Source organism: Eleutherodactylus coqui, chromosome 1, assembly GCF_035609145.1.
Source record: "Eleutherodactylus coqui strain aEleCoq1 chromosome 1, aEleCoq1.hap1, whole genome shotgun sequence".
Lineage (NCBI taxonomy): Eukaryota > Metazoa > Chordata > Amphibia > Anura > Eleutherodactylidae > Eleutherodactylus > Eleutherodactylus coqui.
In genome coordinates this window covers 513879800-513905360 of record NC_089837.1, presented here as the reverse complement: position 1 = coordinate 513905360, position 25561 = coordinate 513879800, and the positions used below count along the sequence as shown (strand labels likewise).

At 45.4% G+C, this 25561-nt stretch overlaps 1 protein-coding gene across 3 annotated transcripts in view; it reads left to right on the top strand.

The window, feature by feature from the left end:
• Nucleotides 1–25561, top strand: part of PIGW (phosphatidylinositol glycan anchor biosynthesis class W) — a 157522-nt gene that overhangs the window by 66491 nt on the left and 65470 nt on the right. For 2 of the 3 annotated variants that reach the window (XM_066587833.1, XM_066587829.1), the window contains exons 6-7: nt 5250–5381; nt 11003–11803. The exons of the other annotated variant lie outside the window; for it this stretch is intronic. In XM_066587833.1, the coding sequence (XP_066443930.1) occupies nt 5250–5381; nt 11003–11188 (318 nt within the window). In that variant the 3' untranslated portion in view covers nt 11189–11803. Of the gene's footprint in view, nt 1–5249; nt 5382–11002; nt 11804–25561 lie in introns of those variants that run through there. 3 annotated transcript variants of the gene reach the window in all.

The following is a 25561-nucleotide window of genomic DNA, read 5'->3' as shown; positions in this document are numbered from 1 at the left end:
TAGCCCCAACTGCATGGTCCAAAATTCAGCAATACATCACATTGCAAAACAGCCAGAAAAAAAGCAGAACTTGATGAAATTCCCACCCCATCAAGGTAATTCAACAGCTGAAAAGTAGCAAGGTAGCGAAGCTGAAAAAAAAGAAGGGTAAGAGAGTTTAGCAGCGTTCAGAGCTGGGAAAAGGTTACAGCTGGCTCTAGTAAAGCAGTAGAAGTCATTCCGAGGATTTATGCCGACCAAGGGATTTCCAAGCTGCAGTGTATATTTCACTAATACATAGCAGCTACCTGTGTGAATGGACAAGAAAATGCTAATTTAGATTGGGACATGATTGCGGCTCTTTTCTTTTCACGTGATATGTGGCCAGCGTGAAAATGCATTCAGTTGTGTGAAAGACGCCTCCTTGCCATTATTGTGATATACCGCTTAGTTATGCATATCGGTCTTCCTGGTATATATTTCCTGCAGGCTACTAGCGAGAGAGCAACGACACAGCAGGGTAGCTATCAACCAGTAGCACCCCCTTGGGAATTGTGATAAGCAGTTGACAAGCCAGTGTGCTAAATTGAGACCTTGTGATTCACATGGGTGTGAGTTGTGAACGTGTAGTGCAGATTCCCTGTTTATTGGATTACTGTATATGGAAGAGGCTTTGCAAACTGTACACCTGCCCATGTAAATGGTAATTTTGGCTAGTTCCCCACCTTCATTGCCACCACAGGATACTGGTGCTGATGGAGTTTTGTGGTGACCAACTAATAATCTATTTGGTACATCCTCCTCCATTGTGTAATTTCTGTATAACCACCGAAACACGAGTATGGTTCCCCTCCCTCTTGGGGGTAACACTATGTAACAAGCTATTGCCCCTTTTTGTGATGCATTTTTAGTTAGTTTAGTCTTAGTTTGTGCCGGAAACTCCCCTGGTTGCACTCATCACTTCCCTGTCTGATGTGTCTGAGTTGGGTCATGCTTTTGCTGGAGTAAGAAGGGTTTTGGCCTGCTAGTTGCATCCAGCACCAGAGAGGAGCTCGCTATGCTATCCAGCAACCTGGCACTGCCCATTGGTGTCATTTCTGATGTGGCCCATCATGGTGCCTGGAGGGTACATGAAAGCACAGTCAATGACTTTAATTCAACTTCCAGCATTGCAATGGCACCTGTGGGGTACACATCTGCTGGAAACAGTCTGGTCCTTCTCTCCATAGTTGTGGACAGTGATGATAGTCCCAACACGCCTATTGCTGCTGGAAATCTGGTTAATTACTAGTCATGCCACGGTTCTGGTGCTGTGATATTGCTTGGGTAATCCTCCTCTTCCAGATCTGGGCTGGTCCTCCTCCCCCTGGTTACTTCTTGCAATGGGGCATTTGGGAACCCCACACCTGGCTGCTGGCACAGACTTTCTTGCACGAACCCTGTGTCTGTGCCCTTACTTGGGACCAATTACAGGGTTGACAATAGGTGAGAGGGCACAGTGTGGCTGTTATGCCCTACATTCTCCACTCAGGCTCTGCTAATGAGAGTGGGAATAAACTGTATTCTCTGCACTCATGTCCTCCTTCCTGCACCTCTAAATGGCAGCCTTGGAAACGCTGTACATTGGAATCTCTTTACTTGGCTCTCTGTGTTTTCTGTTATGATTTGGGACTATGCATGCTTTTCATGGTCTCTCTGCCAGCATTTCTCCACCGCTTCATGACTTCCAACTCATTATCACATAATGTTTCCATTAAATGCTCACTATGTAAGAGTTTCCTAGCGATGGTCCAAGCTTCACTGAACTCCTCCTAGCTGTACTTATTGTTTTATCTGCTGGGGAAAGGAACTGCCTACCCGCCATCCTAAAGGCAAACTTAACCACAATAACCAAGCCCACACGCTTCTCCCTGTCTCCTCGTTCCATGTGCTCGCTGGATGCCCTTATGGCTCCTCATCCTTAGCTTTGCCCAACTCGTGCTGCTCTTGTGTGACCCCTCATTGTGTCATACAGCATCTGGGTGATACTGAACTATAGTACAACTCATATCCCATATGGTTTCCAAAAATAATATCTGTGAATAAATAAGAAAGTTCCCACCTTTACGCTGAGTTGTGCTCGCTCTTATTTTTTTCCTTGTTTTCTTTTGCCGTGCAGGAATGAATTCACGTCCACTACTACTCGATCCCAGTGGTTGTTCTATTCACATATAGAAAAGAGTTGCGGGAGCTCGGACTATTGTGACAAAACATTCCTTTGCTTTATTGAAGAATAGTGCTCAATACATCAGAGTTGCTACATGTTCATGGAGAACGCTTTTCAATCTTCGTAGAGATCTTGTTCACCTCATCCACACAACCCAATCTGCTTCCTTAAAACCAATTATCATTAAAATCCACCAGATGATTAACCCCTTCGGTACTTGAAGAAAGTATGTGCAACGTAGATCCAGCGCTCGCCAGCGAATCATAGATAGATTGCACATTTATTCTAAAGTTTGTTAGGGAAAAACTCCCGTTAGTATGTCATCCGGCGTCCAAATTGTAAGGAGTACTCATCATTGTTTAAGTAATACCGATCGGCAGGAAGAGAGACCGTACATATGCATTTAATGTACACATTCATCTACGTCGATTTTATTGGCGTTACAAGAGGTCTTTTATAAGCATATCATATAATTAAAGTGACGTTGATTCTGAGCCAAACATTACATATTTTGTTTACATCATTCAGTAGTTTGCCACATATTCAATCAAAGTCCATTCATGATACCTAATATTTTCCATTCTTCAGCAGTTCTGATATTTCCTTATACGTGTCTAAACATTTAACATTTCATAATGTTTCAGCATAACTACTTATCAGTACATGTTTATCTTTTATTGCTTTATTTGTGGGTGAGTATATTGCTTATACCTATGAATTTCTGTTACATTATCTATTATCAATCTGTAGCTCCCTCTCTTATCAATCTTATGACTAACTATGGCTATGGTTTATTGCTGGTTAAGGCAGGCTGAGATTCTAGCAAAGCCTAAGGTTCATACATGGTGATTCTAATACAAGAAATGATTTCTCTGAAACAGTAGAATCTAAAATAATATCACACAAGCTGGGATGCTGGGTAATTTCCCCCACAGGTTTAACAGACAAATTTGTTATTGTATGTTTTAAAAAATTGATATTCATAGTACTCAGTTAAACATGTATATTTATATACTTTATTAGTGGCTATTGTTGACCCCAGAATGATTTATCCCTAATTTATCCTAAACCATATTAGTGCAAATTATGGCAAATGATATTACCATACGCTTTCACTAAAAAAGAAAAACAATTCCTCTTCCCTTCTCCCACCACCTTCCCCTTCTTTTTAAATCATGCGAGTTTATCCCGCTATTTTATCGCTGTCAGCAGTGAAACGATGCATGATTTTTCACAAGAAAAACGCACCAGTGACGCTACAAAATAGCGGGAACACAGCTGCGATTTTATAGCGCTGATATCGCTGCCCTCCTTGTGAAAGAGGCCTAATGACTGTGTTATATAGCAGCCAGATGCTCAGGAAATTGTATCTGATTGTGTATACTCTGATGCATGACAACAGTGTGAAGATTATGTTATGGGTTCTGTTGGTTTGCCACAAAAATGGACGGATTTGTTAAGTTTGTACCAAACTTCTGTCCTGGATGTAGTCTACTGGTGTGCGACCATCTATCTGGTGGAGGGAAGATAACGATCTGGTGTGAGAACAATCCTCAAGTTGTTACACACTATATGGAGACAAAATAATCCCCCATGTAGAATAGCAAAAAAATATTTTAATTATATGCACAGTTTTTTTTTCCATTAGAACCATCCACCAATGCAGCACCAGCATCTCTCATCGGAGTCCTGTAACTGATTTCTTATATTTTAAAATGTACAAATCTGAATATAAACTCCATTCCCTCCCCGACCCCGTCCACCCGCAGCCACGGATAGAGAGGAGGAACAGCTGGAGGGAAGCATTACTCCATAACCCTCATACACAGACATTTCTCCTCCAATCCCACTTATAAACATACACTGAATGGCCACTCTATTAGTGACTCACAACTAGTAACACATTGGACCTCTTTGGCCTTCATAACCGCAATCATTTGTCATGGTGTTGATTCCTCTAGGTGAAGAAACAGTCCCTCAACAGTTTGAGGGACAGTTTTCAGCTATTATCTTTGCATAGTCTACAGTAGCTACTTAGCTACTTAAGAGTTATGTAGTGGGATAATGCAGCGATAACTCGGAAAACAATGCAGCTGTTTTGATTATGCAAACAGCTGCATTGTTCTCCGTGCTTTCAGCTGGTGTCCCGCTGAGAACTGCCAGCAGAATACCAGCTGAAAGAATGCTATCAGTACTGCCAGCTGAGATATCAGCATGAGGTGCTGATAAGGCTCATTGCTAATTTATAGCTGGCTAGAAATGAGCCATGAATAAGCAGTGCATGACGACCGCGCATTTAGAAGTAATGATTATCACACATTTTTTGACTGATTTTCGAGCGATAATCGTTGTGTCTAAATGGACCTTAAGACCTGCTAGCAGCCTCCATGAAAACGTGTATATATGCACACTAATGAGTATTCTTAAACTTTAATAAAAAGCATCTGTCGGGTATTGTCATAAAGCTCTCACCGCTTACAGTCTTTAAACAGAACTTCTACAGAAAAAAAAGGACCAAAAGGACAATTGAAATGCCGACAAACATTCTGTGTGAATGAGGGCTGAGACTGCGTTCAGACAGACAGTTGCACGTTGTGCGTGACAATCTAGGACTCGCCTCCCAGCGGACAGCACACGGATGCAGGTCCATGTAGTGTCTGAGCAGCGGGTAGTGGACATTACATATTCTACATATCTTACCCTCATCTATGACACGGACCAGAACAGGACATAGCCCACATGAAATAGCGCTCATGTGAATAGCCTTATTGGCAAATATGTGTCCGTGTGCCGTGAATTACATGGACAGCACAGATGGGAAAAATGACGGTCTGAGTTGTCCCTAATAGTCGTTCCTTCCTCCGTGTATTTATTAACATTCACGCAGCAGTACCCCATATGAATGACATGAAATGCACGAATAAAGTTTGCGTCAAATATTCATTCATGCAAATAAACGCTGCATACGGCCAAACATAAGCCTGTATACGGTGGTGTGAAGGAGGCCTTATACACAGAATTATAATTCACATATCAATATTTATTTCCTCTCTTTTACATTTAGGAAGATGGAAATTACTGTGTTCTAAGTACCCTATGTAAGAGTGGGTGCTGCCGAAGCACATCTGTTTCAAGGACTTACCAGAGTGGTAAATGTGGACCAAAAGCAGCCGAAAATGAAGAATGTAACCTTGAGGTGAGTATCTGTAAGCAACTGCTGTACTGGTTTCTCCCTTAGGGCTTATTCTGATGTGTGTATATTGGCTGGGTTTTCACGCCCGGCTGATATACGCTGTTTCTTTCTGCAGAGAGAGGAGGTGGGCAGGCTGGGAGCAGTGCACTGAGCTTCCACCCATTCTCCGCCCCTTGCCACTATTTGCAAAGGGAGGGGGCAGAATGGGGCAGAAATTAGCTCCGCCCCCGCCCTGCCCCTCCAATATACACACGTCGGAATAAGCCCTCAAGGCGGCCTCTCACAGGCATATTTGTGTGCACACTATGCGGAAAACAGAACCCATAGATTTAAGTGGATTTAACCCCTTAGTGACGAAGCCTGTTTGTGCCCTAGTGACGGAGCCAAATTTTGAAAATCTGACATGTAATGTCACAATATAACATATTATAACTCTGTAAATGCATTGCATATCCAAGTGATTCTGACATTATTTTTTTGCGACATATTGTGCTTCATTTAGGTGGTAAAAATAGACCGTTAGAACTTGTGTATATTTATTATAAGTGCCAATACAGTCCACTTGTATTGCCCACTTATTGCCCACTAGCCCTTGAGTGGCCAAAACCATAGAAAACCCCACAAAATATCCCATTTTGAAAACTAGACCCCTTAACGAATTCCTCTAGGGGTGTATTGCATATTTTGAATTAATCTAACCAAAGAAGAAGGAAAAAATTACAATTTTCATCTTTTTTTGGCAATTGTTTAAAAACTGTTTTTTTTTGTACAGTGTACATAGGAATGAAGACTTTCAGCCCAAAATGCATCCCCCGTTTGTTCTGTGTTCAGAAACATACCCATTCTGGCCCTAATCTACTTACAGAACACATGGCTAGGCCTATAATGGAAGGAACACCTATTAGATTGCAGAGCACAATTGAATAAATTCCAGGCCCCATTGCTCACTTGTGCGGAAAAGAAAATTTGACTCCTTAAAAATAATCCCACCCACACCCCCACCCCACACACACACGCTCCGCGCCCTTTTTGGCCTTCCCCAAATTTTAGATAAAAGTAATAATGTAAACTGTGTGGTTTTTTTTCCGAAGACCGGGGTAATTACAGGGGCCTGGTTGGGATGGGTACATGGGGCAATAAAATCTGGTATCCCCCCCACTTATCCTTTTTGGGGGGTATTTCATGACCTCAGCGGCGGGGATGTGGTGTAGAGTGGCGTTCTGTGAGTCTCCGTGGCAGTTTCACACAGAAAGCGTTCAACAAGCTGCTCCTGGAACAGCAGGAAGGTGAGCGTTCCCGGGGCTTCTTGTAAATTACGTATTACAGGTAGCGCTCTGAATAACGCCGGTCTTACACAGCCATATGTGGAATCTGCTTGTGGAGGGCCACAGCGGATCCCAGCTGTGAGCCTGGCCGTGGCACTGCATATGGACTCGTGATGTACTGCGCATAACTGCCTACTCACGCAGGCACTCATGCGCAGTACACCTTTTTTGTTTGTGTTTCCGGCGCCATCGCTTAGCGATGACATGAGTACCAGCAGGCGGTAGACAATGTAGTTATGTATGGTCTGCGGGATATCCGCGACCATGGAGCACAATGGGCTCTATGCTGCGGATATCCGTGGTAAAATAGAACCTGCTGTTCTGTTTTCTGTGAGTGGATTAAGTAATTCCAACCCCCTAATGTGAGCTGAATTGTGTAATCCAATGCAATTGCTCTGCGTATTACTGCGGATCAGACACATACGGGATCTGCAATTCCTATCCGGTCATGGGAGACCGGCCTTTGGTAGATTGCTTTTTTTTTTATCATGTGACCGGGGACCACTCACTGCTCCAGGCTCTCGGCAACCGTTGGTCGACAGGAGCAAAGAGATTTTAAGTTTCATGGGCCAAATGCCTCCTGTGCATGTGTCCAGTATTTTGCCGGCGGTCGCATGCGCAGAATTTCGGGAAGGTCTGCGGAGGAGGAATGAGACGAGGTTCAAACATGGAGGCCTCCAGTAAAAAGTTTCATCTCCTCTCACTGGGCACCTCAGTGAGGGGAGATGAAATGTCAACTTTTTTTAAACTTTTACGTGATCGCCACTATCCATTGGATAACGTCGAACACATGACCAGGTACCGCTCAACGCCGCTGCCCGTAAAAGCTCCAGGCTCTCAGCTAAGTTTTGTAGCCAAGAGCAGGGAGATTTTAAATTACCCTGGCAATCCACAGCTTTTGCAAATGCGTCTTCCCTTTTGTCGACGGGCGCGTGCACAGAAGCTGTGGTAACGTCAGCGGATAAATCCGGGGGCCTTAGATACGTAATTTCATCCTCCCTCACGGATATGATCCGTGAGGGGAGATGAAACGTCAGCTTTTTAAACTTTTTTACACTTCTTTTTTTACTTTAAATGATCACTATTATCCATTGGATAACAGTGTTCACATCTCCAGTGAAATCTTTTGGCTCCTGGCTACACATAGTAGGCAGGAGCAGAGGTATTTTGAATTTCCCAGGGCCTGAGTTCCTCTGTGTGCGCTCCCGATGATTGACGTTGGGCGCACATGCGCAGCAGGGAACTTCAGTTTCCGGGAAACCAGAACATTGCTGAAGACCCAAGGTGAGCATTTTCACTACCCCTCATGGATCCGATCCATGTGGGGTTGTGAAACTAACTTTTTTTTAGACTTTTTTAAAACTTTTTCGCGATCGCTGCTATCCATTGGATTGCGGGGATCGCGGACCGGGGGACCACTCAATGCAGTCCCCGGTGACATCTCCTGGTTCCCGGCTACCTTCAGGAGCTGAGAGCCAGGAGATTTTAAATTTACTAGGGCTCCCGGCCTACTGCGCATGCGCGTAGCGTCATTCGTCTGCCGTGCATGCGAAGAACAGCGGCGCCGGGTCCCGGAGGACCGCTTCACCGCGGGGCAAAACAGACAAGGCGGGTAAGTAATTCCAGCTGCCCTGATGGATCCGATACATTAGGGCAGCTGAATCTTTAACTTTTTTTAAACTTTATTGCGATTGGCGCTATCCATTGGAGCAGCCCAGGATGAAAGCTCCATGCTGTCCGCTACCTGCGGGCACTGACAGCATAGAGCTGTCACATCCTCAGCTAAGAGAGTTTTAATCCAAAGAGGATGCATGTTTTTACATCCTCTAGGATTAAAGCCCACTTAGCTAGGATGTAAAAAGGCAATGGGGCCATCACTAAGGGGTTAAACGCATTTCTCTTGTGCACAAAAAATATAGGACATGCTCATTTGCGCAACGAGAGTCCTCATAGAAGTCCATCAAAGATGTGCAACGCGCACACAGATGCATAATTCTGTGAAAAAAATAACACTTCTGGAACTCATTACGAAAAATAGCCATTTAAATCGGGGGGGTGTTTGCCTGCCGTGTGGACATGAACATCCCTGCATGTGCAAAAAGTACAATAAAATGCGCCAATATGCGGAGAAGGAGTCATTCATAGCGCAAATATATTGCATGTGCAAAAATGCTTATGGCCATGTGAAGTCGCCGTGAGGCCATATTTAAATGGGTGAGAGTGAGTTACGCTTGAGATTCTGGGGAGCAACACGCATCGCAGTGCACTGCAGGTTACGGGGCTCATTCTTGTGCCAGATTTGCACAAAACGTGGACACGCAACGATTTTTCCAGTTTGGATCATCAATCTGTGAGAAAATTCACTCATGTGAATGAACCTATTTAAATAAATTAATTTTCTGTGCATGTTCAGTCATCTCAGACACGGAAAGAACCTGCACAGAAGTATCAGCGGTGTGAATACGGCCTTATACATATGACCATCCTACAGAGGAGCCGTCACCTCTCCTCACATGTCTGATTGACTAAATACTTGCGATGATTCTGAAACCAATGATTTTCAATGGTTTCATACTTATTTGCGATGTTTCAGTAGAACTTTGCATCGCAGAGAAGAAATCTGCGATATCGTTTGGTGTTTTCAATGGCGGCAGCAGCACTAGCCCCATTGGAAACATAGGGAGTATATCGCAGACTTCTGCCACAGCTATGACAGCCCAAGATGCTATCCCATTGTTTTTAATGGGGTCGCGCAGCTGCCTGCCCCGTTGAAAGCAGTCATTTTAGGCAAACCCTGCAGCATGATTTTCACGGAAGGGCTTGAACTATAAGCCCTTCCCTAAAAATCATCCCTAGCTGGTGAAAAAAATGAATTATGTACTCCCCTCTCCGCCACTCAGGCGCGTCCTCCGGCTGGCTCCCCTGCACTGCTGTCAAGCGCTTTCAGCAGGTGGGGATTTAAAAATACCCACCTCCTGATGTTCTGAGTGCTCAGCTAATTACAGGCAGTGCTTAGCCATTCATCAATGAAGGAAATCCCTGCCATAGCTGTGACAGAAGTCCGCGATATACTCCCTAAGCTTTCAATGGGGCTGGCGCTACTGCAGGCCCCATTGAAAGCATTTAGTGATATCTCCGTGTGTTTTTTGTGCTGCAAGGTGAGAAGTATCTTATACTGGAACTCTACAAGGAGCTGTTCCTCCTTTATTCCTCCTGGAAGTGTATGAATAGATACACAGTGGGGTGCTTGTACACTCAGCAGTGATGTGACATGAGCTTTTACTGCAAATTACCACAATTTTAGATGCACCCTAAAACCTTGTGTTCCATCTCTACAAGCTGAGTGCCCAGAAACTGCATTGAAAAACTGCTATAAGGGCTTATTCACACGGAGGATTTTATCATTTAGGTTCTATCAGAGTTTAAAAACTGACAGAATTTGGACAAGACTTGGACCCATTAGAACAATTCAAAGGGGCGTATTATCTATCCGTATTGCAGCTGTATTTCCAATGGACGGCATACAATCCCATTGATTTGCATTGGTGGATTCAGAAGTGTATATTTTATGTGTGTGAAAACCCCCGAGGCAGGTCCTATTTTTGTTGTGTGTATCATCAATTTTAGTCAATGGGAACGCGCATTCACTGCTTTTTTTATACATGTTGCTAGGAGACAGTGTGGAGGGGGGGGGGGGGCGCTAAAACAATTGCTCTTCGTTTAGTGTTTTACATGAATGAAAATGCATTAAATATGGATGCAAAAAATATACACATGCATCAAAAACGTATGGAGCCCGCGCACACACTGTGATGATGGGGCATTTTTCCCAGGCCCTTGCAGTCACTGGGTTCACTTACATGTGCAGTTTCTGTCCCAGACCAATGGTGCTTATGAAACAATAGTTGCGGCACGTCCGGCTCTGGTGGGATTCTCTTACAATGCTCTTGCATGGCGGGGAGCGAGTTCTGTGCTGGTTTTTTTAACACTCATTGAATTCAATAGGAGTTTTAAATTCTACCAGTTGGGTCACCTCGCATTTTTTTCAGCCATGTGAAAACCGGATTGCAATCAGATGACACTTGTGCGCTAAATACACAAAAACGGATGTAAAACGCCCCACAGTGACATCAGTATTCACAGAATAACATCACACTGGATGTGTAGCATCAGACATGAGGTTCTCAGTAATGGGACCCCCGGCCTCACGCTGCGTCTCCCACCGCTGATCTTATATGTTAGTGACAGATGGCTAGGAGTCATGAGTGTCTTCATTAACCCTATCATCTCTCCTTTCAGCCTGATGTTGGGCTCTATGATTACTGCCCATGTGAGAGTGGACTTGTATGTGAAAAAGGTATACCTAGAGACCTAGCCGTCCTACTCAAGGACCTAGAAAAAGCTTCACAAGTGAACATGATGAAATTGCTCTTAAATGTCACAAACAGAAGAATCTGCAGGAAGCCAAACACAGCAAATAACTGAATCTAAGAGCTGAGAAAGTATCCACCAGTATCTACATGGATCTACAAGAAGTTGTCAGTCTTAGGGCTTATTCACACGAGCATATAGCGGCCAGCTGATATAGGCTACCATCTGATGCATCGGATTCCAATGCATCAGATCACACAGACGTATTCCCGTGGCATAAAAACTATCTTCCTGGCTGGACAACGGTCACTGCCATTAACTCTTATGGGAGCCAATGACAGCAGTGGGAGAAGGGAGATGGGAGGGAGTTTAGTAGCGTAACTGCTAAACTCCCTCCCCCTTCTCCTCTCTGCCCCTTGCCACTGTTTGCAATAGAAGGTTGGCGGGACAGGGGTGGAGCTAAGCTCCAACCCGCTCCGCACCCTCACATTGCTGGCTTTGACAAGAGGCGGGGAGGGGAAGCTTAGCGCCGTCCCCGTCTCGCCCCCTCCCATGGCAAAAAGCCAAAGGGGAAGCGAGAGAGGAGGTGAAAACGGCAGCCGATATATACTCATGTGAATAAGCCCGTAAGAAAGTAAAGTTTGTACAACTTCCTACTAAGTTTTGTGTTTCCTTTCTGCTTTCAAGAGCTCTGCTTGCTGTAAGTAAATAAAAACATTGATATTCAGAGTCGTCTTTCACATCAGCATTTTATCGCAACTATTTAGCCACGATAAAACGTCAGCCGAAAATCGCTACCATGTGAAGCATTGGATTCCAATGCATTCATTCACATGGGTGAATTATAGGCACATGAAAAAGATTGTGCCATAAAATCGTCAAATAGACAACCGCCAATCGGTCGCCAATTTTTCTTGCTGCATTAAAAGGTAGGTCTTGACTAGAGATGAGCGAGCGTACTCAGAAAAGCACTACTCGCTCGAGTAATTTGCTTCATCCGAGTATCGCTGTGCTCGTCCCTGAAGATTCGGGTGCCGGCACGGAGCGGGGAGCTGCAGGGGAGAGCGGGGAGGAACGGAGGTAAGATCTCTCTCTCCCTCTCTCCCGCCCGCTCCCCGCTGCGACTCACCTGTCAGCCGCAGCGGCACCCGAATCTTCAGGGACGAGCACAGCGATACTCGGATAAAGCAAATTACTCGAGCGAGTAGTGCTTTTCTGAGTATGCTCGCTCATCTCTAGTCTTGACCTATCTTTTAACAAAAAAATGCTGCAGGCTCCCATATATTCCTATGGTAGCTAAAAAAAAAGGGAGGGGGGGGGGAGTTTACCTGCATCTGCCGCTTGGAAACGAAAACAGCTGGCTCTAAGCTATTTCAGCTAGTAGAAGTTATTTTCCCGATCAACGAAATTCCACACGGCAGCGTATTTTTTACGCAATACACCCGTGTGGATGGATGAGAAAACGCAAATTAATTTTGGGATTAGATTTCCAGCTGTGTGTGACCAACATGAAGACACACACGCTCGTGTGAAAGAGGCTGAAAAGCCTTCGTCTTGTCTGGCTCACACAGCAGCAGTTTGTCAAAGTGCATCAGCCAGGAGTCTAGAACAGGAGTAAGGGCTCATGCCCACGGCTGTGCGCGCAAAATGCTGAGGGTCTTCCACACAGTTTTACACATTACAGCACACATGCTCTGCCAGCAGAGAAACACATGCGCAGTGGGATTTTTATTTTTTTAATTCCCTGCTCTGAACAGAACTGAAACACTGTCCATTCCACTATGCAATGCATTGGGTATGATATGCAGAGAAATGGAACATGCATGCTCATCCCACACATTACATACACAGTACATTACACACACACACACACAGCTCTGCTACGTCAATCCTGACCCCACACATGAAACGCACAGCACATTACACACACAGCTATGGTATATGCATTAAGATCCCCACACAATACACATATAGCTCTACTTCATACATTTTGATTCCCACACATTACACACCCAGCACATTACACAAAACTCTATTACACTGTACATTCATTATGATTCCCACACATTACACACACAGCTCTGCTACATCCATCCTGACCCCACACATTACAACCATAGCACATTACACACACACCACTGCTACATCCATCCTGATTCTTACACATGACACACACGGCACATTACGCACACAGCTCTACTACATCAACTCTGACCCCACACCTTACACACACAGTACATTACACACACAACTCTACTACATACATTCTGATCCCCACACATTACACACACAACACATAAAACACACAGCTCTGCTAAATCCATCCTGACCCCACATGACACACACAGCATATTATACACACAGCTCTACTACCTGCATCCTGATTCACACACATCACATACACATACATTTGGTACATGCATGCTGATTTACAGACATCACCAGCTCAGCAGACTCCTGAATACAGTGATCACCCCATGTCAAAACAGGTTCTGGTGGCTGAAATTAGCTCATCCAGTATACAGAACTTTCTAACAAACTGCCAAAGGGCTCCTCCAAAAGCAGTGATATCACCGCAGGTCATTTAGCCCATCAGATCTCTTTTTACCAAACAGCACAATGGCTCCTCCCATAACAGTGGCATCACCACAGGTCCTTCAGCCCACCAGATCTCTGTGGTGGCTGTAGGTTGGTGTCTTTTAAAAGGACCACTGAGTTGTGTCTGAGATAATAACTGATTAGTTGTATTCTCATTTTGTTATTTTTCTCCTCTTCCAAGAGCCCTACCTTTGTTTTTCTGTCCGACTTTGTGTTTTATATATGTTGTAGGACCTGCAATGACATCACCAGTGGGCAGAGCATGATAAGCACACACATGCATGCATACATACCAACGGACAAGTGGTCGTTTGATAACGATTACACTCGCAAAAAAAACCCCACCAGAGCAGCTGAAATAGGCACTAGGTTATTTTAAGTCAGTGACATTTTGTGCATCCACGAACCGAAATACACATACACCGATGTGAATGAGAACTAATAGCTCTACTCCTGATGTGTTTAACTAACAGTTTTATCACGTCTGGAAACAAAGAAGGGGGGTGACTATAAAGGGGGAGGTGAAGCAAAACGGCGCAAAGAAGTAGGAGGAGGGGTCATTTCAGCAGTGTGCAACAAGAAGAAGCATGAGGACAGAGGAGCTAAGAAGAGTGAAGAACAAAGGGGAAGAAGAAGAAATGCAGGAGAACCAAAGATTTACAGCCAGACCTAGAGATAGCAGCCGGATGCAGATAGAAGAAGGTAAAGCCCCGGGGAAGAAGCAGAAGAGTAAGAGCCCGAAGTCAGAGTCTTACCGGCGAGAATATGGAGGCGCTCCTTGCGAGGATCCGGGCAGCGGCGGTGGAAAGTGGTCTGGACTGGCTGGAGCAGCCGTCCAGAGAGGCCCTGGGTGCAGCGGGATATGAGGCAGCGGGAGCATGAGCAAAGCCAGCAGTGGTGGCAGGATCAGCAGCGGCAGGGCCAGCTTCGGCAGGGCCGGCTTCGGCAGCGGCAGGGCCAGAGGGGAGGGGAGACCCCGGAGGGCATGTTCACTGGCAAGGTTGAGCCCCGAGCATGTGCCCACACACCGACCACAACTAAGTAGCTCTTCCCCGCCTCCCCCTGAGTAGGCTTTCCCCGGCAACACCACAGGCAGGGGGAGCAGGGCTGGGAGGACTCCTGCAAGGCGGCGCGGCATGGTGTCCAGCACAAGGCCTTGTGCTGAGAGGGGTGTTGGGCCCAGTGCTGCACGGCATCGGAGAGGCTGGAGAGGGCTGGGGGTTGCTCACCTGGCGATGTACCGGTCGGGGAGCAGCCCTGCAGCAGCAACAGATCCGGGCGGCCCGCAGAGGCCCGTGGTCGAGCAGAAGAGGCTTCAAGACAGTGTGAGGTTGAGACAGGGGTGGCCAGGTGTGGATTGGCATCAAGAAGATCGACAGAGGCTGCAGTCTCAGAGGAGCAGTCACAGACCAGAGGAGTGAGATCTTCATGGAGCAGAGACAGTGCAGATCGGCTGGATGACGGACCGGCGGCTAGTGGGTTCACAGCCCCTATGCAGCAAGGTGAGTTACTCTCTATGTCACGTGTGCAAAATGTTGTTAGCCAGGTAACGATTGCGGGGAGTAGTTTAGGACAGTTAGAGGGGGTGGTGCTGCGTTAGCAAGCGCGCCAGGCGTAGGTGGTGAGATGACGGCGCTGCTGGGTGTTATGTGGGAATTGTTAAGGAGGCAGGGGGTAGCACATGCCTCATCGCCTGCCGCGACGTGGAGTACGCCACGTAGTGCGTCATCCAGCAGAGACAGGGCTCCGAGCGGAACATTGGCTGGAGGGACTGGGGTGGGACAGGTGGTAGGGGTAACGGAGGCTTGTCCCTCTTCCTGGCCGATTTCGACATGTGGTTCGCAGGCGGGAGCACCATCCACAAGAAAAGTGCCTTGGGTGGAGGCGTCACTGGGGGTTTAGAGGTCAGCTGTTCAGCTGGGGTGACGGTGGCGGTGCAAACAGAGAAAGATGGGGAGGGGATTCGCCTGAATGATGGAGCCAAAGGCGACGTTTATGTTTGCTTTGAGGGGCCTTTATAGGGCCCACTTGAAGAAGAAAGTTAGGGAAAAAATCTGGAGAGATGAATATGTGGAAATATTCTCCCTCCTCTTCTTGGAGAAATTTAATTTGGACAAGTGAAAGAGAACAGAGTTCAAAAAGGAGGAGGAGGAGAAGTGGAGGTGGCATCTCATATCCCGGACGTTCACGGCTTTGGAGATATTGGGAGGGGCAGTTGATGTTATCTGGAGCTATAATTTTGAACGCCTGCTTTTTAGAGCGGCACTTTTGCTAGTGTTTTTGGGGCATTACGGGTAGGGGAGTTAGTTTCGCCAAGCAAGTCTACATGGGGTGGTTTGCAGAGAGAGGATGTGAGGTTGGTGGAGGGGAGGTTGGAACTGTTTATTCGTCGATCAAAGACGGATCAACGGGGGTGGGGTTAGGTGATCGGGCTTGGAGAGGGTCAGGGGTCAGTATGTGCTCACTAAGATCCTGGGAGAGGTACAGCCGGGTGTTAGGTACTGGTGCAGGCCCATTGTTGCGTCATGGTGATGGACAGTTTCTATTGCGTTTTCAATTTACAGCGGTATTTAAAAAGGTGCTTGAGGCTGCTGGGTTAGACAGTTAGCTTGCATTCGTTTGGACAGTTTGGCTCGCATTCGTTCAGGGTGGGGCGGTAATGGAGGCATCTGTACAGGGTATGGAAGAAGAAGCGGTTAAGGGAATAGGTCGGTGGGATTTTGGGCATTTTAAATTGTATGTGCGGCCACACTTGCTTTAGAGGTCGGGGGGGAGTGTTTAGGTTGAATTTTTTTGGATTGTTAAGGGGATTACTGAATTGTGGTTATTGTTTTGCAGGTCGATGTCCGGCGTTAGTCTGGATCTTTGGTCATTCATATGTTTTTGGGGAGCTAAGCGGGCAGGGCTGCGGTTTAATGGGAGGCAGTTAAGGTTGGTGGGGAGTGAGGCATTACTGCAGTCGATGGGAATTATGGGGATGTCATGGTGCAGTGTGTTAGCTGAAGTTGAAAGTGGGATTATAAGGGGGGGTAGGGAATTATTGGAGATCGGATGTGGTTCATTTAAATAGGGACAGATCTATGGTTGGAAGGAGTGCATATAGGCATCAAACGAGCCTTGGTGTTGTGGCAGGCAGCGCAGGCTTGAGGGAGTCAAGCTGTGCAGGCTCTGGCGGGGGTTGAGGTGTCCTTGGAGTCAGCACAGAAGGACAGTAGGGGGGAAGGCAGGGGCTGCATAGCTACCTTCCCCTTTGATTTGGTAGTACATAGGCTGTCGCCTCTTTGCTTTGCAGGGAGGTGGGGGGGAAAGACGGTGGGAGTGGTTAGCCAGGGTATGGCTGGCCAGCCTCAGGGTTGGGAGGTCGTCAACTAGAGGCTAGTTGGTGAGTGGTGGGCCTCCCGAGTCTGTCGACTTGCAGCGGGAGGAGTGGTTAGGGAAATAGTGTTGCCCGAGTTGGGTAGGATGCGATGGGCAACAGGTACAACTATTACTTGTGCTTGGTGAGTCGACAGTAGTTTTGGGGGCTCCAAGGATCTCTCCTTAGGTTTTTTCTACGGGGGTAAAATGTTAAAATTTAGAGTTGAGCGAACATACTCTGCCGAGCTTGATACTCGTTTGAGTATTAGCGTACTCGATGGTGCTCATTACTCGAACGAGCATCAAGTCATGTTCGACCCCGCCAAAGAGAGAGAGAAAACGCACTAACCAAGAAAAAAAAAAAGCTCGGGACCCGGCGTCCCACATACAAAAATGCTTGGGTCTCCCATTGTAGTCAATGGGGTTCGTTACTCGAGTAGAGCTCTCGGATTTTAGGAAAAGCTTGACTCGAATAAACCGAGCATTTGGGTGCTCGCTCATCTCTATTAAAATTGTATTAATGTTGTGTTTATTAATAAATATGGTTGTTCTGGCCAAATTTAATCTAAGAGATAGTGTCCATGGTTATTTCAAGTAATGGGAGGTTGGGGGGGTGGGGGGGAGTGAGTGAGAGGGTCACAGTAGCGACGACTCCGTTATACCCGGGTCATGTTTTCCTTGGATCCTCAGGTTGCAGAACTAGCATAAAATAAGACATACTCACGTTCTCCGCATCCCTTCCACTCCCACAAACCGGCTGACCCTCAGGTCATGTTATCACTGCAGCTAATCACTGACATAAGTGAGCTGGTGATTGGCTGCAGCAGTTACATGGTCTTGGTGTCAGTGAGCTTCTTACACCCCAAAGTGAAGACTAGCAGGGACTGAGTGCCAGCAGAAGAGTTGCGACATGGAAGGGGAGTATATCTTTTTCCATGTTTGTTCTTCAAATTGAGCAGCTTTTAGAAATAGAACATCCAAAAACGCCCCCGATCCTCCTTTATCTGCAGCACAGGATATTTTTGATGTAAGAACAATGTCAAGCCAGTCACCATTTTTTCGGGCTTCTGTATTTTTGTGTTCAGTGAGAATTTGTTGCTATTCTGCCATCCACAACACATCACACAGGATCTTCCAGCTACTGAAAGTTGTAGATTGTAGACTCTACATAACTTCCACAATACTCAGTGGTATATACGTATAAGAGTTGGATACAGGACTGTATAGGTACAGATTATATATGATACATGGACCTGCTGAAGGCTATATAAGTTATAATACAGAGTTAAGTCACATTATTATGACCAGCAGCTAATATCCAGAGTAACCACTGTGTGCTGCACGGATAACAGCTGCATGGCATACATGGACTCAATAAGGTACTGACAGGTGATCTCAGGTGTCTGGAGCCATGCTGACTGCATCCCACAGTTGTCGGAGGGTGTGTGGGGAAAGCCTCCCTCGGAGGCTTAATTGGGTTCAAGTCTGAGGATTTGGGGGCCGGGGAAGTACCTGGAAGTCTTGGTTGTGCTCTTCTAAGAACTGTTGTACATTTCTAGTTGTGTGATGTGTTGCATTGTCTTCCTGGAAGATGCTATCTGCCCCAGATAAGACAAGCAGCATGTATGGGTGTACAGAATTTGCAAGGATGGATTCACAACTAAATCAGTTCAGAATGCCTTCCACATGGACGAGCAAAACCAGAGAATGCCATGAAATAACTCCCAAGACCATAACTCTGCCGCCACCAGCTTGTTTTCTACCAGCAATGGTTGCAGGGTTTTTGTTTTCTGATGTTTCTTGCCTCACACGACAATGTTTATCTGTTTAATGAAGCAGAAAACATAACTCTTCGGAGAAGGAAAACCCTTTGCCAATCTGTGATGGTCCAATTCCAGCACTGCCGTGCAAATTGAAGCCTTACCTTCCTATGCACCTTTGTTAGCATAGGTTCAGTGACCATTCATATGCAGTAGGGTTCACTGAACTGTTGTGTTATACACATGTCTTTTGGACCTCCGGTTTATTTTCATGCTAAGCTGCTCAATTGTAGCATATCCGTAGGCTCTCGTACACCTTCATAGTGGACATTCACCTCTCACATCAATGGCCTGTGGTGCTCCGCAATTTGATCACTCACGATACACCTTCACCACAGCAGCAGGTGAACATTTCACAATCTGTGCTATTTGAGAAATACCTCCACCCTTGGCTTGAAAGACAATAATTAACCCTGTTTGCAACTCTTTACAATGAACAACACTATTATCTTGAGCATTAGAGCTAAGCGAGCACCAAAATGCTCGGGTGCTCGTTGCTCAAGTTGAACTTTCCACGATGCTCGAGAGCTCGTTTCGAGTAACGAACCCCATTGAAGCCAATGGGTGACTCAAGCATTTTTGTATATGACCGATGCTCTGCTTAGGTTTTCCCTTGTGAAAATCTGGAAAACATACGGAAGTCATGGAAATGCCACAGAAACGGATAGGGCAGGGCAGCATGCAGGGCTGTATCTCAGGCTCCCAGGTCTCACTATTAAGCCACAATAGGGGCAAGAGTGAGCGCCCCCCCCCTAACAATTTTTACTTTGGACAAACCCTCATTAGCAAGGCACACCTTAGCTAAGCACCACACTACCTCCAACCAAGCACAATAGCTACCTGCGGGTTACACCGCTGCCTCTTATCCTGGGTTACATGCTGCCTAACACCCCACACGACCCAGTGTCCACAGCGCACACAAAAGTGTCCCTGTGCAGCCTTCAGCTGCCCTCATGCCACATGCTCACTTCATAGCCACACCACCCTCATGTCTATTTATAAGTGCGTCTGCGATGAGGAGGAACCAGAGTCACACACTGCAGAGGGTTGGCAGGGCCAGGCAGCGACCCTCTTCAAAAGGGGGGGGGCGATAGCCCACAATGCTGTTGAGAATCGATGACAAATTGACGTTCGATCATCATTACAATCCCGTGGCACCTCCATTGCAAAATGTCACGAGCTGCATACGTGGGCATAAAGGGGACTCAGGTGCCAGCCCAGCACTTCTACACATCTCCACAATGCAGCAATACTCTGTGTGGCAAGTATGTGAGCGGGCCCTGGGTCAGCCTCTGTCCCAGCAAACACCTTGTGTGGCCCAAGGTGCTGCGAGTGACATAGCAATGGGGAATCTATGTGTCCACACACTACTCATTCTGTTTGGGTGTCGGATACCTCATCAACAACGCAAGGAGTAAACCATCTGCACTCTGCACCCTACCCAAGTCTGTCAGTGTTTTGGGGACAGGCAGGTAAAACATCTCTATGGGAAGTCGGGCCATAGTGTTTTTACGTCCTGTATTTTTACGTGTATGGAGGCAGAGCCGCTATCTCCCTCCATACAGCGCGGGCGTCAGCTGTTTATTACAGCTGACACCCGCGGCTATTAACCCTTTAAATGCCCCGAACGCTGTTTGGGGGTCCCGCACGGCCCCACCGCGGTGAGATCGGGGGATTCGTGCAGGTGTCATGGCAGCCGGGGGCCTAATGAATGGCCCCAGGACTGCCTTAGCAGACTGCCTATCAGGGTGGCTTGAAAGACTGCCTGTAAAAAAGCAGTATGACGTAATGCTATAGCATTACGTCATACTGCAGGAGCGATCAAAGCATCGCATGTTAAAGTCCCCCAGGGGGACTTCAAAGTAAAGTAAAAAAAAAGATCAATAAAGCTTTTTAAATTGTAAAAAAAAAAAAAGTTATGAAAGTTTAAATCACCCCCCTTTTGCCATATCTATTATTAAAAAATCTAAATCATAAAATAAAAATATGTATTTGATATTGCCGCGTCCGTAAAAGTCCGATCTATCAAAGTAGTGCATTATTTTTCTGCACGGTGAACGTCGTCCGAAAAAAAAAAATAAAGAACGCCAGAAATGCATTTTTTTAATTACCCTGTCTCCCAGAAAAAAACGCAATAAAAAGCGATCAAAAAGTCATATGTATTCAAAATTGATACTATCGGAAACTACAGGACATCCCACAAAAAATGAGCCCTTGCTGAACTACGTCGACGGAAAAATAAAAAAGTTATCGTGCGCACAAAATGACCACAGAAAATAATTAAAAAAAAAATTTAATATCTTAAAAAAAAAAATACAAGTACTACAGCAAAAACAATACTATATAAGTTTGGTATCGTAGTAATCGTACTGACCCATAGAACAAAAATATCAGGTCGTTTTTGTTGCAGTTTGTGCGTCGTAGAAACAGGACGCACCGAAAGATGGTGGAATGTCGTTTTTTTTTCCCATTGCTCTCCGCTAAGAATTTTTAAAAAGTTTTTCAGTACATTATATGGTACAATAAATAGTGCCATTGAAAAGTACAACTCGTCCCGCAAAAAAGAAGCCCTCATACAGCGACTTCGATGGATAAATAAAGGAGCTACGATTTTTTAAAAGGGAGTAAGAAAAAACAAAAATGGAAAAAAACAAAAAAGCCCAGTCACTAAGGGGTTAAAGACAGTACACATAAAGAAATCAGAGAGCCCAAACATGGCAGACTTTCACTGCGCCACGGGCATAGGCCTCTGCACAAACCCTCAGCAATCGCGGGCATAGAGCGGACTCCGATGCTAGCGTAGCTGTGAACGTCTCATTAGCGCTGTATCGCTCCTCTTGTTTGTCCCAATGCAGTGCCCCGGGTAGCTGTGGTTATGTGAGAGAAAATGCATGTTATCTTCGGCCCACACTCCATGCCCTAGTCAGTCTGTTTTTTTATTTTTTTAAAGTGCCAGGCAGGTACAACACTGCTATGGGAAGTCTGTGTGCGCCCACAGCATGGGTGGGTCCCAAGAACCCAGAGAAGGTACATAAAGAAATCCCATTGCAGTGCCCCGGATAGCTGTGGTGACATGAGAGAAAATACATGTTGGCCGGGGCCCACACTCCATGCCCTACTTAGTCTGGGGTTTTTTTTTAGTGCCAGGCAGGTATAACTGCACTATGGGAAGTCTGTGTGCACCCACTGCAGGGGTGGGTCCCAGGAACCCAGAGACAGTACATAAAGAAATCCCATTGCAGTACCCCAGATAGCTGTGGTAAAGTGAGAGAAAATACATGTTGGCCTCGGCCCACAATTCATGCCATATTCAGTGGTTTTCTTTGGGCCAGATAGGTGGAACACCGCAATGGGAAGACTTAGTGCACCCATAGTATACACAGACCCCTGTAATATTCCTGTAGCAAAGGTATAAGCTGACCCTAGTAACAGTTATGTTGCAGAAGTCTAGGGAGACCCCAGTAACATTTCTGTAGTAACAGTATAGACAGAACCCAGTAACATATCATTTGCAGAATCTTAGGAAAACCCCTGTAACATTTCTGTAGCAGAAATATAGGCAGACCCCCGTAACATTTCGTGGCAGAAGTATAGGCAGATCCCAGTAACATTTTAGTAGCAGAAGTATACGCAGACCCCAGTAACATTTATGTAGCAGCAGTATTAGCAGACCTCTGTAACATTTCTGTAGCAGCAGTATAGGCAGACCCCTGTAACATTTGTGTTGCAGCAGTATAGGCAGACCCCTGTAACATTTATGTAGCAGCAGTATAGGAAGACCCCTGTAACATTTCTGTAGCAGCAGTATAGGCAGATCCCTGTAACATTTCTGTAGCAGAAGTATAGGCAGACCCCAGTAACATTTCTGTAGTAACAGTATAGACATACACCAGTAACATTTATGTAGCAGCTGTATAAGCAGACCCCTGTAACATTTATGTAGCAGCAGTATAGGCAGAACCCTGTAACATTTATGTATCAGAAGTATAGGCAGACCCCTGTAACATTTATGTATCAGAAGTATAGACAGACCCCTCTAACATTTCAGTAGCAGAAGTATAGGCAGACCCCTGTAACATTAACGTGGCAGAATTATAGACATACCCCTGTAACAATTACGTGGCAGAAGTATAGGCAAACCCCAGTAATATTTTTGTAGCAGAAGTATACGCAGACCCTTGTAACATTTATGTAGCAGCAGTATAGGCAGACCCCAGTAACATTTCTGTCGAAAGAGTATAGGCAAACCCGTGAAACATTGGGGTACCATGAGTGTAGGCGAAGGCTGGAAAAATTAGTTAGATATGAGTATAGATGAGTGCCTGAAAAATTAGTGTAGCAAGAGTACATATGTACCCCTGAAACATTGCTCAACTGAGAGGGCAGGTGAAACCCATAAATAATTATTGAAAGATACAGCTCGCATTTGCTTAATATGTAACAAAGCCTGGAGGCAGCCCTGTTAAAAAAAATTGGTTCATGTTAAAGTATCAATGCTTTTGAAACTTAGAAAAATTGTTAAAAAATTGTAAGCACATCCGTTTGGGCCGTAGAAAAATTGGCAATTCAGCGTGATGACATGATGTTTTGTGGTGGATTTCCTTTGTAGAACCACGGCTTACTCAATTAGGAATATTTACACCCTTCCAGATTAATTTTGAATTGATTATGCGCATAAGAAGATTTCACACTGACACAGGTTCAGCATGTATAAGCTTCCTCAATTCTGCTTTATTGTTGGGCGTGCAGCCTCTTTTAAAGAGTTTAACATATCTTCCCATCTGGGCAGGTCAAAGATTACATAGATACAATGTATTGTTTGATTATTGGAAAAGCATCTTGCAATTCCTCCATCCTCCGGTCATCTGTGATTGGCCATCAGGGAGTGGTCGAGATGAGTGGGTTGTCTCGGACCCACGTGTGGTTCCTTCGATATGATTGGATATTATAGCTTGAACTATTAATTGCACAACCCCCCCGTGTTATTTGCATAAGTTTCCAGTAAAACTGCTTGGGTTATTATTGCAGTATTCTAAAAGCGGTACTTGCTTAACCTGCGGTTATCTGTCTGATCTTTACTTCTTCTAAAATTACAAAACAGATGGAAAAATATAGCGTGTTCATGTTAAATATCATCTTGTCAGCAGAGTTTAGGAAAAAGATGTTTCATTAAAGGAAGTAGAAATATTGCATAAATGTAAGAACATATATCTATATTTGTATCAGAACAGAAGGCAAACATGTCATTTGTTATACAGAATGTTAAGCGTACAAAAACAGGTTCACTGTCCACTACAAAGGTCCACAGTCCAAAATATAGATATATTGGGTTTCCACTACAGACCCCCCTTGAAATTATCTGTTTCACTAAACTCACTACACTACGTGTCCCTACTCTGTCCCACCCCAATCCCCCACCATTGACCCCAGATCTGCATTGTGTTGTAGACTGGAGCTACTGCTGCCATGGGGGTATAGGATGGTTGGACATCATCATATTCTGGATCCATGATGACGACGTTTGCACTGACAGTGGGCTTTTTTTGTTGGACATCATAGTGAGACGGGTGGACCAGGCAGTCATCAGGCTCGGAATACATTGTATGCAACAACAAACAGAAATTAGGACAACTATACTGGCAACAAATATAATTAATAACTTCTTTATTAGAATAAACTCCAGTGTAGAATGTTCTAAAAACTCAGTAGAGTGGCGGTCTTTCACAACTGTCGGTTAGGCTGTAAATGCCCCTCTGATACCTAGGTGTGGGTTCAAGGCAATCGGGTCTTTGGTACATGTGGAGGTCTAGGCTACCACCTGGGATCTCGAGGCATTAGGTTAGGAGAGGTGTGGCTTTTACTATTTCAGGTAAACACTGCATAACTTGTGTAGAACCCGCCTTCTTGACGCTACCTCGATTCATCCACAAAGAGTGCAAAATTAGGACTATCTAATGATTGATCAACATGACTGAACCCCTGTCTCATTAGTAAGTGCATAATCATATCTATCAGTCTGGAAGGAAAACTACGAGGTGATTATTCCCACTTCCCTTTTCCAGAGGCGGCAAGGTAGCGAGACCAGGGGCGTTGTAACACCGGCATGTTGCGTGGCATGAGCAGAGTGCACTGCAGATAAAATAAAGCAAAACCTTAGCGAAAACCTATCACAGTGTTCTAAATACACAATGTTTTAAAACTTATTTGCCTGGAGGCCATTCTATTTTGAAAAGTCGTAGTCGAGGTAGGTCCTATTGGTCGACTGGTCCCTATAAGGCATCTCTAGTATAATTTATAAACCGCTGCTAATTATAAACATAATTAATCCAGTCAACATTTTATTTACCATAATGATCAGGAAAAATGGACTCGAATCTAGCTTTAACGTGGTCTCTAATTTTTGAAAACTCGTCAGGTTCCCCCCTTGGCTGTCCTATGACTTCAATGTACATGTGTAGGTCAAAACTACCACCAGGAGCCTCTCTTCTCACTCTAGTGTACTGTTACAATACTAGTAGTATGCACAGGTACGCACGGCGTGGGACTCCCTGATCTTCATCCACACCAATGTCCCTCCTGGAGATAGCCCTGAAGGTGGACAGGTCCAGGCCGCCAATACTGACCCTACACTACCTAGTGACTTGACTGGAAGGAACCGCCGTACCTATGCAGAAAACAAGGATAGACCAACATGACAAGAAAACCACAAAAC